Below are 16,978 nucleotides of genomic sequence, written 5' to 3' on the forward strand. Positions count from 1 at the left end.
CAACATATTTTACCTCCGGTTTAAAAGCGCGTAAAATAAAAAGTGTGGCGTTCGTTAGCCATTGTAATCCACACTTGTCGATAGTCCGCCGTGGAATTTTCCTTAAGCTTGCACCCGCCTTCAACTTTAAATTCTAAAACGATCGAAGTAAAACGAAACCGCGTTGATTTCAACGGTCTACTGCTCGTAACTGGGGAGAAAATATCGACTTACTCCTATTCTCCGATTTGCAATATATTGTTACATCTGAAGACCAGTGGTAATCTCTGACAACTTAAATGATTTCAACGAATTTATGATCAGGCTCGGGTAGCTCCATGGCCAGAAATCTCGACCGTAATTATGAAATACTTCGGTAAATAAGAACTCGTCGCCAGAATGTTTGGTTTATTCTGCGTGTCATTATTGCGAGTTTCCTCGCAGGGTGCGCGCGCGCGTTTCGATGTATTATTTTGTGCTCTGAACTTGAACATATTACTTAACTTAGACATGAACCAAGCGAGCTGTCATCGCCAAAAGCAGCCTGTGCGAAACTAGCAAGACCTTATCCGTATATGATGGCAATATGTCTTGTCAAAATATTTTAGCTTGTTTGCACGGGAGACACTCAAGCCATCAGCATGACTAACGTGCTATTTTAAGAAATGCTTCGGTCGGGATAACAGGAAGGAGAAAAGGTACTTTGATTACGCTGAAATATAGGAACATTTTGCATTTTATATGGAGCGCGCATTATCGCGCATTATCGCGCATTATCGACGACAACACAAAGTTGAGCGATTAAAAGATTTCCTTTATTACTTCATGGCACAGGACAATATGGAACTCTCATTACATCGAAATAGCTATTTCTGGTTTAACACACAAGCTTGGTTCTATGTTAAATGCTGTTTCCTCTAAGGCGCTTGTGATAAACTCATCTACTTGTGAACCGCTGATGCTGAAAATTAAAAAAATAAACTAAGATCGGTTTGTTCAACGCTGTGTATATGATCCCTAAATTTGGAGTAAAGCTTTCTAGTCAGTGTGCTAAGTCGATTTTCACGTGCTTTTGTCAGAAGTAATTCCACCCAATATTCCTTATTCATGCTAAAATATCTAGATCAGGAGAGATTAGAACAACACAAAATGTTCTACATATGTAAATCAATAGTGTTTCTCGTTCGGGCAAGTCCCTGTCGTTATTTATTTATGCGCCACTCTAAAATATGCTTGCGGAACATCTTACCGAAATTCATCGCTTGCCAACATCCACTTGGCTTAAAACACGATATCCAGATGTGGTTACGACGAAGTCTAGGAAAATAAAAACGGTTGCAATAAGGCATCTTTACTAGAGTATGCTAAAGAACTGAAATGCGGAAAATCACCTCCGTCATCATTTCGGTGAACAAAACATTAGCTTTCCTGTTGGAGTGACTATTTTCAATCTTTGATATGATCTGCCGAGTCTCACCCCTTCATTCGTTTCTACTAAATAGCCGTTTTAAACTTGGAATTCTAACAAATACGAAACCAACAAATTCAGGTCGAAGTCTTCGAATTATGCGCGAGAAAGATAATCTAGTCTACCTTCGTTCGGCGGATAGAAGATGGCTAATTCCGCTTCTTCCTTGTTATTTTGCCCAATCCTTTTTGCCTCGAAGCTCTCATCGTATTTTGGATCGTCACCGTCACCATTCCCGCTCATGTTGGAATCAGTTGCTTGTCGTGTTTTCGTACACCAACAGGGTTTCAACCAAATGGTTTTCTTTTCGCGAAGGATTTGTTTTAACTGCCACGGCACAAGTTGGGTTAAAAAAATGCGCGTCTGCGCACAAGTAAAGAACTGCGTCATGGTCTATTTTTGATCCCAGCTGCGCGCGGTTACCTGGTATTGCTCGCGTATGCACAGTAAACAGACGGACATTTCAAGCAATCAAATCATCAACTTTATTGTGCAGTGATAAGTGGAAAGTTACAAAGGTGCTAAGTTCAGCATTCTTCTTTACTACAACAAGCTGATCTGTAAGGTATTCTGCAATCAAGGCAACAAAAGCGTTTTCAGACAAAATTCAACCGCAGATATTTTTATGCATCCATGATTGTACGCCCACACTAGACTTTACTTTGCTATTATGCTTCACAATCCTTCCTCTCTTTTCTTTCCTATTCTTAATAATCAACCCATCGTCGATACTTTGGCGATATTAGAATTTTGATAGTCTCAAAACTTTTGCCCCAAGAAAAAACGTTATGAATTGAACTCGTGTTTAGCAATCGTGAAACAAAACAAGTTATAGATAACAGTGCGTACTTACTTTGTACTAAGGAGAAGGGTCTTCCACAAGGACTTCGCACACATCCATTGAAAGGCTCGGCTCGATGGTGTACTTGTTCTGTAATCGAGGAACGGACTGATCTCTAGTAATTTTTATCACGCTACCATGTGATGCCAAAACTCGGAGTCTTTCAACGCCATATCGCTCGCGAGGTTCTTCGAGCATAAATCCATTATCCACATGATATTCTGTGGAAAGAAAAATGCTTAGATTAGTGTGGATGTCTTTCCTAGTCAAATGCGTTCGCAAAATTCGCCTTCACCTCCCCTAGAATTTCTGTAGATGTTAACAACTCCATGGGTAGGAACCCATATCTTGAGTATCTCGTAACGGGAATGGCCGGGAGGTTCGGGTTGGTTCATAGCGTAAGCTCGACAAAATTGCACTTAGCAGGCTAAGTTTTCCAGTGGCTCTCTTCGCAGTGAGCGCAACTGCAAAACTGTATTCGCGCTAGGTATTTATACATTGTAATTCATTGTGTGCCACTTATCCAATCAAAATGGGACACCGGAGCAGCAAAAAGGGAGAAATCCCTTGAATTTTGGTGCAGTTTCCCGCGTTACGTTATTAAGTATATCAGGGCGCCTAATTTTGGCCCTTGCACGTGCGAAATGAATTTCTGTGTGCGTCATTTGCTGGGGCGCTCGCGAAACCAAGATTGTAACTTGCTTACCAGTCCGTAGCTTTCATAGAGTACGTAGGGTGCTTTGGATTGTTTGCGCAGAAACATTTCTTATGTAGCTGGTCAATTCGTGGGTTACGCTTACTACGAAATAGAAGAGAGACGTGTTTTTCATTTCCTTACGCACTAAGAGTTTGGGGATGCAACGCGCATTAAGTTAATATCTTCCGCACTTCTCGAGAACGTGTAATTAACTTCCTAAATCTCATTGAAGGCGTGCGCAGTTTATATGGAAGCCTCGCGCATCGGGCTTTACAGTCATTGCTTGCTTAGATAAATACCAGAATCAAAAATTAGTGAATTGCGAACAATTTCATGTAAACAATGGAAGGTGTTATAGTTTTGAATATGAACACAATTGAAAGGAAATCTTGTGTATATCTGTCAGTGTGATCTTGTTGAGGGCGATTTTTTATAAGCTCATTTCCTCGCTTTCTCATACCCATTGCTCTGTTTAGCGTTATGCAAAGACTTACTTGTTATTCTGCCATTGTAAATGTGATAACGAAATTATTTCACGCTTACAAAGAAATACAAGCAAGTGGTCAGAAATGGAAACTCAGTTGAGTTATATATCTGAACAATAATTCGATTTCAATTCTTTCAAAATCAAGGGTAAATAAGATCCTCAGACCAAGACCTGGACTGAAAAGTCATGCACCTATTCGTCTCATATGAACTCAATCGTACTGAGATCTCTCAGAGATATCGGATAAACTTGCTATAGATTATTTTGCATTAATCCCTGTGGAAATCTAATGGTTATTTCGGAGTTTCTCGAACGCAGTTACTTCACCAAACAACGCTCGATGGATATTTTGTTTTCAAGGTTAGGTTTAATAATATTTGTGTCAGAAATACATACAAAGAGAAGGCATCTTTTAACAGCGAAGACTGTACGATCTTCACCATACAATTTATAAATAATTTCTCGTTGTAACTTATTAGGTTGCTCGTACCTTGCTAAATCATGGACGGCCATTGATGTTCCTTCCGAGCTAGGAGGAAAGAAAAGAAACATGTTTAATGCCCTTTAATCAAAATGTAATACTTAAGCACGGTGAGGAACAAAAGTGACTGTAGGATGCGAGAACGATCGGTGTTGATCGCTTTCCTTGGATTAAACCAAAGCTTTTCTTTAATGCAGGTTATTCCAATATTTCTTCAACATACAGACACGAGGCAAAAGAAGTATAGCGAAATGATTCGTACCTGGTTGTGCATACCTGCAGCAGAAGCTAACCTTATTTCTGTTAGAGATGATTAGTAATTTCATCTGGGTAGTTTTACTTACCTTCCTCTTGCTCGACTTTCGGGAAACAGGGATGTTTGTTTTGGTAGACAAACACACAGAGAAATTTTTCGCGTAGGCCAAACGTAATACATCCACGTTTCATGTGACACTTAATTACAGTCAAAAGGATATTGACATGGCATCTCTGCACGTAATCAAAATTTCCTTAGATTTTGTAAAATTCCGCTGTTCCGCGATTCCTAAGTTAGACAACCCCACAAAAATCTTGTCTAGGTAATTTAGCGTCTTTGAAATGGCTTCTAATCGAGCAATTTACAGCGAGAAGATCAAGGCGTAGATTCTCCTCACGTGCACCTGTCTCTGAAAGGTGATCGACTGCCTGTCAAGGATGCAGTGGCTTGAATCGTACGTGTCGTTCACCTTGGCAAAAAATGTATTTAGAGTAAACGGTCTTTGTTGTCGTGAAGCAAAGGTGCTTGCAAAGCCTTTCAGTTTCGTGTTTATTGTTACATAAGCGAACAAGAATGTGCTAAGCGACCAGTTTCGAATCCGTGGAATGTGCTAATGAAGCAGCTGTATTGTGAGCGAGCACGTTCTGCTATAATCTTTACCTTATTTGGTCATTTCTGACTTCATAGAACGGATCGTTAGAACGGTCAGATGGTCGATCCAGGGCGGTGAAATTGAGGTTTTGGACGAGCAACTTGATCCAAATTGTTCATGTCTTTTTGTTGAAGTCATTGCGTGCAGAAGCGTTTCCATGTTTTTTATTTGCATAAACGCTCGTGAAGGTTTAAGATCCTCGTTTGGTGATTGGTTGATCAAAATGTAAATATAGCTACCTCCACTGAGACATCAATTATTTCTACCCTGCAAGTGACATGGCTGTCCTGTTTGCAGAACGCTGATTGGTTGACAGAGCTCTAAGCGTTTGCGCTTGTCACAACAAACCTGAGGGCACGAGATATTGGGACTCCCCCGTCAGCTGTTTGTGGTATTTTAATATTCAGGTCACTGCCTCCCACGTTGGGCTTTGTGAAATTTATCATTTGCTATATTCATTCGCTGCGATTTGCGTCTTACTTCTTGTATAAACGAAATGGAGCCAGCCGCCGACGGAAAAGGTCTCGAAAAACGTCTCAAAGTGGCCGCTTTAGCATGGGGTTGTACACTCACACCACCAACGGGCTATGAACATCGAGAACCAGAGTTACCCAATGGTTTGTTTTGCTTTTATTTGAGCGATCTCAGGGCATCTTCGCTTCTGCATAACGTCTAACCCAACGCTAACGTTATTTCTTCGTTTCTTAGATGACACCAAGATTAGACGATGGCAAGAAGGCCGAAAGAGAAACACAAACGAAGTCAAACGATGAGAGTGCTTCGTGATTGAAGGTTAGAAACAACTCATTATCTTGCGTTGCAGCTCAGGTTTTGGACTCGAAACTGAGTAGAAAGCTATCTAAGTCAATATTCCGACGAACGGCTTCCTTTTGGCTACTTTTCTTAAGTGATAAATTGTAGAATAAGTCCTTAATAGGTGCTATAGTGAGGTTGAATATTTGCTTTTTGCACAAGATTGCTATTATTGAAGAATCGAGTTGTCTGTTTGTCTAAGGTTATCGGCCAAATGCGATCATCAGACAGTGCAGTATTTAATTCAGTGTTGATTTCAGCATTAGAAAGTAATAAATCCTCTTTGCTTTTGTTGGCAGGATAAACTCGGAAATGAACACACTATTTCACTGGACCAGATCGCATGAACGCCGAGCAAAGTGCTTTAACCTGCTTAGAAATAGCCAGCAGTGGATTTCTGGTTGATAGGATAAAAGAGTTGCATTGTTAGAACTGAGATATTTCAGAACCAAAAATCCCTTGTAACATATAAGTACTTTAGGCGAGATCGACTGAAAAGTTGGAAATTGAAACGTAGCGTTATTTAAGAGGCCGTCATAATAAAAATTCATGTATTTAATAATTGCCGATGGCCACACGTCACCTGGTTTGTTTCATTTTCGTTTTTGCGAAAAATGCTCTGTTTGAAACGTTTTTGCCCAAACACGTCCCCTCTAATTAACTACTATCTCTCATCAATATTATACCCGGTCATTACCTTACAGCGCTCAGTGTTTAAAAACTTGTTGGTCTGTTTTGCTTGTAAACATGAACTTAAACGCAGGTCTCTATCTTCTGTTCAACGTCAATAAAATCAAACTATAAGGCAAATAACTGTTCGTTGTGATATGATTACAGTTTAAATCGCTACTTTGAAGATTCTGTCGTATTGAAAGTCGATTACTTAAGATTATCTTATTGCAATCTTATAGTAAACAGTTACTATTGTTCTTTTAAGCTTACTCCTATCTTTACAAGTGATAAGTCCTTTATAAGCCTTCAATATCGGTAACATAGTGCTATAGAAAAGCTTTTTGTTCGTTACTACGTGAAGTTAAAAACGAATAATGTCTGAGCATGGAGTGAACAAGCTAGTGATGTAAATATTATTATGAATTTCGTCCCAATAAATTGTCAAACGTTTATGTCTGTCGTTATTTTAGGTAACTATGTCCATGTTGAGTCGTCTTACAATGTTTCTCAATTACTTTTTTGCTGCCTATTTATTCTCCTACTAAGAGAAGCAAAAAGAAAGGGTGCAATAATCGCAGCAAGGGTATAGTAAATGTCTTTGAAGATGACAGTTCAAGTCATCACTTAACAGGTATCACATATGGTTAGAAAGCAGCGAAATATTTTCCATCGAAAATACGCCAATGTTTGCTCTTTCTTTCCGAACAGAGCGTTACGTTATTTATAATCGACTGTACTAAGGACTTCATCGAAAATTTGTTCTTTCAAAACCTAGCTCTCGAGTTAACCTTAAAATCCATGATGTTTCGCTACAACGGGGCTTTCAAAGTGAAATGAAAATATTTCCTCGCTATGTAATGGAAATTTTCCTTCGTTTTTGGGGCTTTCCCTTTCGTAGTTGTGGTCACGTCACTTGGCAACTGCTTTCATTGTAAAAATAGAATAGAAATTAAGAACGTCGTACGATTTGTGACTCAAAACGATAAAAATTTCCCCCAAACACAAACTTTACAAGGCGTCCGTTTTCGTTTCCGCGTGGAGTCTGGAACGACTAGAGAAATAACTCGATTATTCTCACGAAATATTCGCTTCAAAGGGATTATTTTACTTTCCAGACGAAGAAAATTTAATGGTTCACGTATCGTTAGCACTTTATTTTCTATAATTAGTCTTAAAAGCTCGTGAAAATCATCGACAAAACTAAGTGATGTAAGAACTTAATGACCTTAATTGGATTCGGAGAAAAGTCCCTTCAGATTCCCGGAATTGAAACTGTCACGCAACCTTGAACGTAAGTTAACTTTTTCTTGATATACTGAAGTTAGCAGGCAGGAAATCTCGGTTTTTTTATGATCTTGCACTTTAATTAAGCCTTCTATTCCTGCCTGTTGAGCTTTTAGGTCTATAATATAGAAAGCTTATATTTTTAGTGACAACGGCTTTAATAAACAATCGATGCCATAAACATTAAAGGGTTTTCGAAAATTATTTCGGCTTACGCTTGTACTTTCATTCTATTAATTGGTCACGTTCTTGGTCTAAATCTAGAGACCTAATTTAAAGGTAAAATAATTTTGTGCAGCAGAATTCATCACTTTCAAACGAAATAGTGTTCAACAGAATTCACGTAAATTGAATTTCGGCGATGGGGTTTAAGTGAAGACGTCCATGTAACGCAAGACAATCCATGTATTTAAAATCATTTCATGCAAATTCCAGTCCAATGTCTTTCACAATACCTAACATGAATGGTTGTTACAAAATCATGTTTCACGACAGAGTAAGTAATAACTGGTTATAACTCGATTCTGACTTCCCAAGTTGAAGTACAGTTGAACATGTTTAACACAAAATATGTTTAACACATATGGACACTACGGAGGCATGCCCCTACAGGGGGGTACTCAACAGAGTTTTACACGGGGTATGCCCCAAGGTCCAAACCCTTACCCTTTAATAGATCCTTTTGTCAGAAAAGGCAACCCTTTCATATACCTTCTAAGAAAATGGTATCCCTTTCACATGCCATATACATAACGCTCTTGCCGACCCTAAAAAAGTCCTGCAAAAAATCTTTCTACCCAAAAGAGATCTACCAGAATTTTTTTCTTCTTACAAAAAACCAAATTGTTTATTTCAAACCCAAAAAATTTCTTTGCACCTAGTCACTAACATACCTGTATGAGGTATTTTTAAAGTCCCTTTTGGATACCTAAAGGACAGTTTTTCCTGCCTGGCTCAATACTTCAACTCATGCAAACCGTACCCTTTTATATACCTTCAGCCTGAGAAAGGACCCTCCCCATATGGCCATTATAGGGAGTGCCCCGTAAGGGCATGGGCAAACATCCTTATTGATGAGGTGTCCTTGTTATAGAGATAGAGATTATATTCACGAATCATATTCTGGTATCTCTGGGACAAACTGAACTGTTCATATTATAGAGGTGTCGATATTATGGGGGTGTCTAGAGGGCGAGGGACCACTAAATTAGGGCTGTCATTAAAGGCCATAACTCGTAACACATCAAGGGTGGATCCAGGATTTTCAAGGGTTGGTGGCTGGTATGTAAGGGTGTCAGAATCCATGGGTTCATGTCCTCAAACTGTTGCAATTTGAGAATTGGAACCAGATTGAAAACTGTTATAAACAATACTAGATGAGGTTTTTGTGATATCCAGAATAATCAAGGGCGAGGTAGGGGTTATCGGCTAAAGCAGAACGCTAAGGCTGATAACCCCTCCCTTGATATGGAATATGAACTAAATATATGGAATATGAAGTGGAATATGAACTAAATATATTAGGGGAAATTGTGAATGATATAAAGAAGATTTAGGAATTGTAGAAAGGTTTAATTCTATGATTTTTTAAAACATATTTTTGAATTAATTGTAATGATAATAGGTTACAGTATTTAGTATTTTTTCTTTTATTTTATTGCACGGGCCCCATAAGCTTATAGCTTTAATCTTTACCGTGGATAAATAAAGTCTTGATTTGATTTGATTACCCTTAGAAATCATGCTCCGTGGTCATACATGACATGATTACCTGTGACCTTAAGTGTCCTTGACATGCAGCTAGATGACATCACAGGCGCTGATTTCCAAAATTCACTGTGTGCTTTTGGACAATCAGAAAAGAGATAGTGGGTTCAATGTAAAATAATACCAGAAATACTTAAGCAATGCAATTACAATTAGCTACTTGACCAGTATGTTATCATTTATTTCTCTATAATATTCACAATATTTTTAATTTTTTTTAAATTTTTTGCAAGGGAGTTGGGAGGTGGGTAGCCTCCCTGCCCACCCCTCCCCCCCCCCCCCCACATCCACCCCTGTAAATCCGTCCCAGCACCCATCCTGGCATTGTATGCTTGAGAGGCTCTTGATGTTGTTGGTGAACTGGCTTGTTGCTGATTCATGCTTATGGCTGTAAACATCAAGATAACCAGCAACTCAAAGCTTTACATGTATGTCAGTCCTGTGTATAGTGAAAATTGTAAGAAATCACAGCTCACAGGTACTTGCCATTTCGCCATTGTTTCCAACATTTATGGCCCACCCTTGTAGGTGGGAAAGGGTAAATCTAAACTGGAATTGTGTTTTTCAGAAAATATCTGAGGTTATGGAAAATATTTTAGTTTCTATCCCCAACTGTCCAGAAATCTAAGTTTAGGTTCATGCTTGGAGGAGAATTTTTTATTTTCCTGAAAAAATTCTAACATCCACTCTCCAGGAATAAAATCTTTGTCCAAAACTATTCAAATTTCTCACCCATGTGTGACTATTATGTCAATTAATTCCAGAGATTGTGAGACAGTGAGATTAAATATTGAAATATCATTTCTGTAGCCCACTGACTTTGTTAGCCTTGAAAAAGAAATTGAGACTCTGGGACAATGTTGCCAAAAAAATTGAGATGAAGACACCCGTGAAATATGACTAAAATTCTACAAAATGCATAAACATATTTTCTGCAGGGCTCTTTGCCCCCTCCCATCTAATTCTAAATTAAAAGAATACTAAAAACATCAAAACAAAGCAAAATCATAAAAATTTCCCTCCCTGGGGTAGGTCTGGGGTGGGGTATGCAGATTTCGGTCAAAAATTAAAAAAAAAAAAAGAGTCATTATTGGTGTGCTTACCTGAGCTCAGAATGCCTGGAATCCCATTTCTGAGGACCTCAATTTCAAACATGGGGGAGGGGGAGAAGGGCAGGGGAGGGGAGGATGCCCTACAAACCCCTACATGGGACCACCTTCGATGGTACATATCTTGACGCCCCCTCCCCACTCTGAAATGCTGTATCCTCCCAAGCCTCCATCACGAAGTGACCTGAAGAAAGCCCCCTGTGATGCTCATTAACTAAGCTATCAAAATGTTGGACAAGTAAGCAATATTTGTATTGATTTCTTTACCTATAATAGAGAACATATTAGCAAGGTGCACACAGTTGCCATTGTTTAATACTTGGTTCAAAGCAATGATCTCATTGAGAAACAAAACTGTAGATACAGTTGAACCCTGCTATTCCAGACCTCGGGGGAAACAAAAAATAGTTCAAAATAACGGGAGTTTGAAATAACTGATAGTAAATGACTAAAGGGTGAATCCACTTGAGAAATGATTTTGAGTATGAAATGACAGGGAATTCAAAATAACCAACTGTACTACCTAACAACTGTTGATCTCAAATAACTGTAATATTCAAGCTCTACAAAATAATTCATTCAAGTAATAAATTTTCATTAATAATATTTATTTCTGAGCAACGACGTTTCGGTGTCATCCTGGCACCATTTTCAAGTTAAAAAATATTTGTGCGAAAAGTAAATTAATTTATACCAATGGTAGAGGTGCGAAATTGAATAAATTAAGATTAAGATAGCTGTTCAATGTTCATGTTCATTCCAATGAGGTGTCAAACACTGGTAATGAGTTCAGTGTCTGTTCAAAGCCTAAACAAATACTTTTGCGCGAATGGAGTCTGACTGTGTGTTAAGGCTCGGTTTCTTCTTGCGAATCCACAACATTTCGTGGATCAAGCAATCGAACTTTCCCTGACATTTCTTTAGGATCTTAAAGTTATTAGTCAGGTCACCAACTGTATCAACTCGGTGTTCATTTTGAAGGTGTTTTCCGATGGCGGTAAATCGGTGTTCCTCAATGCGCTTGTAAAGATGACGGCTAGTGTAACCGACGTATTCTGCATCACACAGATCACATATATAGTTATAAACAACGCACTGTTGATTGATCAAAGGTGGTTTTGGCTCTTGTACTTTGAGATCATCGCCAATTTTACGGCTTCTGAACACCGGCTGTAGTTTGTGATCAAGTTTATTACTCAAGTCCGAGAGATGTTTCTTTACTATGTCCGCTGATTTCTGGTCTTTAAAAGGCAGGACAATGCGGTAGATATTCTCTGTTGGAGGCGTCGATCTTGTGTCTGGTGACATCACTGAATTAACGAAACGGGTGATGGTGGAGTTCACAAGAGAATCTGAGTACTTGAGGTTAGAAAAGATCAGTTTAAGGCGTTCGCATTCTGTTGAGAATAGTTCCCATGTTGAGGACAAGCGGTAAGCACGGTTTAACATGGTTTTAACTAAAGATCTTTTATAGCGGTTGTCGACATGACTTTGGTGGTGTAAGAGGAGACCAGTGTTTGTGGGTTTACGGTAAACACTTGTTACCAGCTTGCAGCCCTTCTTGCATATTTCAATGCCGACAAATGGTAGTTTACCGTTAGATGCGATCTCCATGGTGAAGGATATGGATGGATGACAGTTGTTCAAAGTCTTCAGAAAGGCTTCTGCGGTTGGTATGTCTTTCATTGTGGCTAGTGTATCATCCACGTAGCGTCTGTAGAAGTCTGGCAACTTGTTCTCGTTTTGTAGCTTTTCCTCGATAGAACAAAGAAAAGTATTGGCCATTAGGGGACCCAAGGGAGAGCCCATCGCTACGCCATCAATTTGTTGGTAGAGTTGACCGTTAAATTGAAATAGCTGGTCCTTTGTTGCTACTGACAACAGTTCAATTAGATCAGCTTTGCTGATGTTTAGATGGTGTGTTTTGTTAAACCAGTTGTCAACAAAAGCTCTATCAGCAAGGATCTCGATGGTTTCTTGTAGTGGGACGTTCGTAAATAGCGAAGAGACATCATAAGATACTAGGATGTCAGATTCGTTGAGGCTCAAATTGCGAATCTCATCAGCGAAGGAAAATGTGTCAGATATTGTGTAGCTGTTGATCGACAGGGGCTTCAGTTTATCGTCGAGCCATCTCGCGAGGGCGAAGTTGTAAGTACTTGTGGCGGATAGAATGGGCCTCATCGCCAGTTTTTCTTTATGAGTCTTTGGCAGACCATAAAGATGGGCGAGTCGTGATCCTTTCGGGCAAACTGAGTCGGCAATCTGTTTTGGGAGAATTTTGCGCACGACAGATTCAAGGTGTTTCTCTTTCTGCAGTAAAGGGTGGTAGTTTTTGAGCGGTCGTCCACGCGTCTTGGGTCTCTCCGAACTTACGGCTAAAAAACGATACAGCTAAATTTACCGCCGTAAGTTCGGAGAGACCCAAGACGCGTGGACGACCGCTCAAAAACTACCACCCTTTACTGCAGAAAGAGAAACACCTTGAATCTGTCGTGCGCAAAATTCTCCCAAAACAGATTGCCGACTCAGTTTGCCCGAAAGGATCACGACTCGCCCATCTTTATGGTCTGCCAAAGACTCATAAAGAAAAACTGGCGATGAGGCCCATTCTATCCGCCACAAGTACTTACAACTTCGCCCTCGCGAGATGGCTCGACGATAAACTGAAGCCCCTGTCGATCAACAGCTACACAATATCTGACACATTTTCCTTCGCTGATGAGATTCGCAATTTGAGCCTCAACGAATCTGACATCCTAGTATCTTATGATGTCTCTTCGCTATTTACGAACGTCCCACTACAAGAAACCATCGAGATCCTTGCTGATAGAGCTTTTGTTGACAACTGGTTTAACAAAACACACCATCTAAACATCAGCAAAGCTGATCTAATTGAACTGTTGTCAGTAGCAACAAAGGACCAGCTATTTCAATTTAACGGTCAACTCTACCAACAAATTGATGGCGTAGCGATGGGCTCTCCCTTGGGTCCCCTAATGGCCAATACTTTTCTTTGTTCTATCGAGGAAAAGCTACAAAACGAGAACAAGTTGCCAGACTTCTACAGACGCTACGTGGATGATACACTAGCCACAATGAAAGACATACCAACCGCAGAAGCCTTTCTGAAGACTTTGAACAACTGTCATCCATCCATATCCTTCACCATGGAGATCGCATCTAACGGTAAACTACCATTTGTCGGCATTGAAATATGCAAGAAGGGCTGCAAGCTGGTAACAAGTGTTTACCGTAAACCCACAAACACTGGTCTCCTCTTACACCACCAAAGTCATGTCGACAACCGCTATAAAAGATCTTTAGTTAAAACCATGTTAAACCGTGCTTACCGCTTGTCCTCAACATGGGAACTATTCTCAACAGAATGCGAACGCCTTAAACTGATCTTTTCTAACCTCAAGTACTCAGATTCTCTTGTGAACTCCACCATCACCCGTTTCGTTAATTCAGTGATGTCACCAGACACAAGATCGACGCCTCCAACAGAGAATATCTACCGCATTGTCCTGCCTTTTAAAGACCAGAAATCAGCGGACATAGTAAAGAAACATCTCTCGGACTTGAGTAATAAACTTGATCACAAACTACAGCCGGTGTTCAGAAGCCGTAAAATTGGCGATGATCTCAAAGTACAAGAGCCAAAACCACCTTTGATCAATCAACAGTGCGTTGTTTATAACTATATATGTGATCTGTGTGATGCAGAATACGTCGGTTACACTAGCCGTCATCTTTACAAGCGCATTGAGGAACACCGATTTACCGCCATCGGAAAACACCTTCAAAATGAACACCGAGTTGATACAGTTGGTGACCTGACTAATAACTTTAAGATCCTAAAGAAATGTCAGGGAAAGTTCGATTGCTTGATCCACGAAATGTTGTGGATTCGCAAGAAGAAACCGAGCCTTAACACACAGTCAGACTCCATTCGCGCAAAAGTATTTGTTTAGGCTTTGAACAGACACTGAACTCATTACCAGTGTTTGACACCTCATTGGAATGAACATGAACATTGAACAGCTATCTTAATCTTAATTTATTCAATTTCGCACCTCTACCATTGGTATAAATTAATTTACTTTTCGCACAAATATTTTTTAACTTGAAAATGGTGCCAGGATGACACCGAAACGTCGTTGCTCAGTTTTTTCGCTAATCTTTATCGTTAACTGTATTTCCAAATTTAATATTTATTTCAGATTTTATTTTAGTGTATTAAATTTAATTATTAATTTTTTTATATAATCATCTACTGAACCACACAAACTTGTTAGGTTAACCTATATTTAAATAGTTTTTATTATTTGCCACAAAATCCCATGTTAAAGCCCCCCCCCCCAGTTATAAGACCCCCCCCCCGAATATAAGCTCTTCCATTTGCTAACAAAGAACAAAGATATTATTCTGGATATAACCCCGTCCCCCCGGATATAACCCATCTAATGTATATGGACGTTCCTTTTGCGTTTCTTAACAAACAACAAAATTTTTAATCAAAGTTATAGGCTAATAGATTAATAATGTAATTTGTGATAATCGATATTGACGTAAATTAATATTTTGATGACACGAAACAGAGAACTGGGTGCTAGCGTAGTTCGCAAAGGCTCATGGTTAGTACGTTTGTAAAAAGAGACGGTTGAGAAACTTGTGACATTCTACGGTCAGCCTGGCCACTAGCACTTTCGCATAAAGTTTATTTTTATTGTGTGAATAACGTTATCTGATATATCTTTCATTCGTTGCTCATATATCAACTTTAAAACCCCAAAGATGGTGCCACTATATTTGGTCACGGTCCCAATTTTTCATAATACGAGGTTTTGGGGCTTACGTGTCCGGCTTTGGCGCATGTAGGATGTTATTTGTTGTATCTCTTATCCGCTTTGTTGTAAGCTTATTGTCACAATGGAACATATCTTGGGCCTGGCTGACCAACGCGCCCATGCCCCAACCTTGAAGTGTTTGGTTGTGTAGTGAAGGCAGAATGGGCTAGATGTAACGGTATGTTAGCTTTAATTCGTTTCTCAGATACGTTTTATTTCATCGTTCCGAAACATTTTTGTTATTCCGCTTATATGCCCCCCGGATATTAGCCCCTCCGTTTATAAGCCCACTCAAATTCCCTTATTAAGTTATATAAGCCCAGGGCTTTAACGTGGGATTTTACGGTTTTATATTTTGGGGGGGGGGGTGGGGGTGGGGGGTGGGGTGCTTTCAACTAACTTTCAAGAACATTTAAGGTGATTCCTCACATTTGCATTGCGCATCCTTACTGCGCATAATTTATGGCGTCATTCGCGCGCGCTTGTGCATGCGAACATTGAAAACATGGCGGATTTGCCTTGAAATTGAGTTCCGTCAGTTGAAAAATGGCTAAAGCTCACTAACAAGCTCGAGCACCCCAAATTTATTTCCAGTTATTTCAATCAACTAATCATTAGCTTTTCGTGAGAAAAGACTGATCTGATTTTTATTATTGAAAACTGAATAAATAACGAAAATAGCAGCACTGTAGTCTTTTCTATTTTGCAGTTTAATAGCAGTGGCAAACAATTTGTTTCCAATATTTTAACAAGGATTTAGCTGTCTGTCAAAATCAAACTTAAAAAGTTTACTTGTGTCCGACTCAAGTATTGACTGTAGTTTGAGGCGTGTTTTCATCAGTCTGGGCTCACAAAGAGTTTACAATAACTTGGAATGCGTTCTTGTAATAAGCATTAAGTAATGCTAAAATGGGACATTTTCAATGCCTCACTGCTCCTCAACGAGCATGGGCATTTCTCATGATAAATATCGAGTGGACAAAGTTTGAACAAAAATCTATTGACAGTAATTCCAGGGTAATTACCTTAAAATCGTTTTCCTTTAACTGTAGTATGCCTTATGTAAACTTATTAGCCCCAAGGTAGTCCACCAGGCAAGAAAACATCATAAACCCGAATCTTGAATGATAATTATTTAGCAATTCTGCACGTATAACTTCCAAATGACTTTTCCCAAACTAATCGTAGCATCATTAGTTTGATGAATTCAGAAGAAAACTACTTGTCGGAAAATAATTTTAGCAACCACTGTTCAGCTGCTGCTGTTATCAGTCTAAGAAAAAAAAAAGAAAAAAATCAGTTCATATTTCATTCAGTGGCCTGATAACAATGCGCCCAACTTCTGTAGTCCAGCGTTCTACCACTCACGCGAGCTTCATTCACATATTTTAAATGCAGATTCTCGTTACTCCAGTTTAAGTGATAATGAGAGGAGTTAGTATTTACTTACAATAGACAATTAAGTTACATCTAAAGGAATAGATAAACACATTCATTTAATGTTTCAGAAAAGGAAAGAGATTCTTACAATGTAATTCACCAATGTGATTAGTGGTATGAGATTTCCAATTAATTGTATACGGATATGGTAAATGTTATTTTGTATTTTTATTAGTTAA

General features: G+C 39.2%; 3 protein-coding genes and 1 long non-coding RNA gene across 9 annotated transcripts; 2 read left to right on the forward strand and 2 right to left on the reverse strand.

Annotated features, from left to right (window-relative positions):
- Positions 1 to 772: 772 nt before the first annotated feature.
- Positions 773 to 4,735, reverse strand: LOC149109096 (uncharacterized). 5 transcript variants are annotated; one of them, XR_016208490.1, is made up of 7 exons: positions 4,298 to 4,735; positions 3,963 to 4,001; positions 2,995 to 3,087; positions 2,301 to 2,509; positions 1,573 to 2,017; positions 1,229 to 1,296; positions 773 to 940 (listed from the first exon to the last, which is right to left on the reverse strand). XR_016208490.1 is itself a non-coding variant. In XM_089293835.1 (4 exons), exons 1-4 carry the CDS (start codon positions 4,387 to 4,389, stop codon positions 921 to 923), a joined length of 219 nt encoding a protein of 72 aa, XP_089149961.1. In that variant the 5' UTR covers positions 4,390 to 4,450; the 3' UTR covers positions 773 to 920. The 5 variants fall into 5 exon arrangements, 2 of the variants coding, with proteins under 2 accessions (XP_089149961.1, XP_089149960.1); XR_016208489.1 differs by lacking the exons at positions 2,995 to 3,087; positions 3,963 to 4,001; positions 4,298 to 4,735 and adding an exon at positions 2,584 to 2,762; XR_016208491.1 differs by lacking the exons at positions 1,573 to 2,017; positions 2,301 to 2,509; positions 2,995 to 3,087; positions 4,298 to 4,735 and adding an exon at positions 4,216 to 4,230.
- A 276-nt stretch (positions 4,736 to 5,011) lies between these two features.
- On the forward strand, positions 5,012 to 10,238 carry LOC110042033 (uncharacterized). 2 transcript variants are annotated; one of them, XR_016208496.1, is made up of 4 exons: positions 5,042 to 5,478; positions 5,570 to 5,653; positions 5,974 to 7,637; positions 9,367 to 10,238. It is a non-coding gene; the product is annotated as an uncharacterized LOC110042033 (long non-coding RNA). The 2 variants fall into 2 exon arrangements; XR_002295855.2 differs by lacking the exon at positions 9,367 to 10,238 and having other exon boundaries at positions 5,012 to 5,478; positions 5,974 to 6,796.
- Positions 10,239 to 11,126: 888 nt separating this feature from the next.
- LOC149109097 (uncharacterized) lies at positions 11,127 to 12,879 on the reverse strand (the record flags this gene model as incomplete). The annotated part of the gene is made up of 1 exon (XM_089293831.1): positions 11,127 to 12,879. A coding segment is annotated over one exon (1,566 nt), but the record flags the coding sequence as incomplete, so codon positions are not given.
- An 11-nt stretch (positions 12,880 to 12,890) lies between these two features.
- On the forward strand, positions 12,891 to 14,715 carry LOC149109098 (uncharacterized; the record flags this gene model as incomplete). Its single annotated transcript, XM_089294590.1, has 1 exon — positions 12,891 to 14,715. A coding segment is annotated over one exon (1,593 nt), but the record flags the coding sequence as incomplete, so codon positions are not given.
- Positions 14,716 to 16,978: the final 2,263 nt, after the last annotated feature.

The sequence above is a fragment of the Orbicella faveolata genome, unplaced genomic scaffold (genome assembly GCF_042242905.1).
Source record: "Orbicella faveolata isolate gen_17 unplaced genomic scaffold, um_ofav_v1 contig_25, whole genome shotgun sequence".
NCBI classification, from domain to species: Eukaryota; Metazoa; Cnidaria; class Anthozoa; order Scleractinia; family Merulinidae; genus Orbicella; species Orbicella faveolata.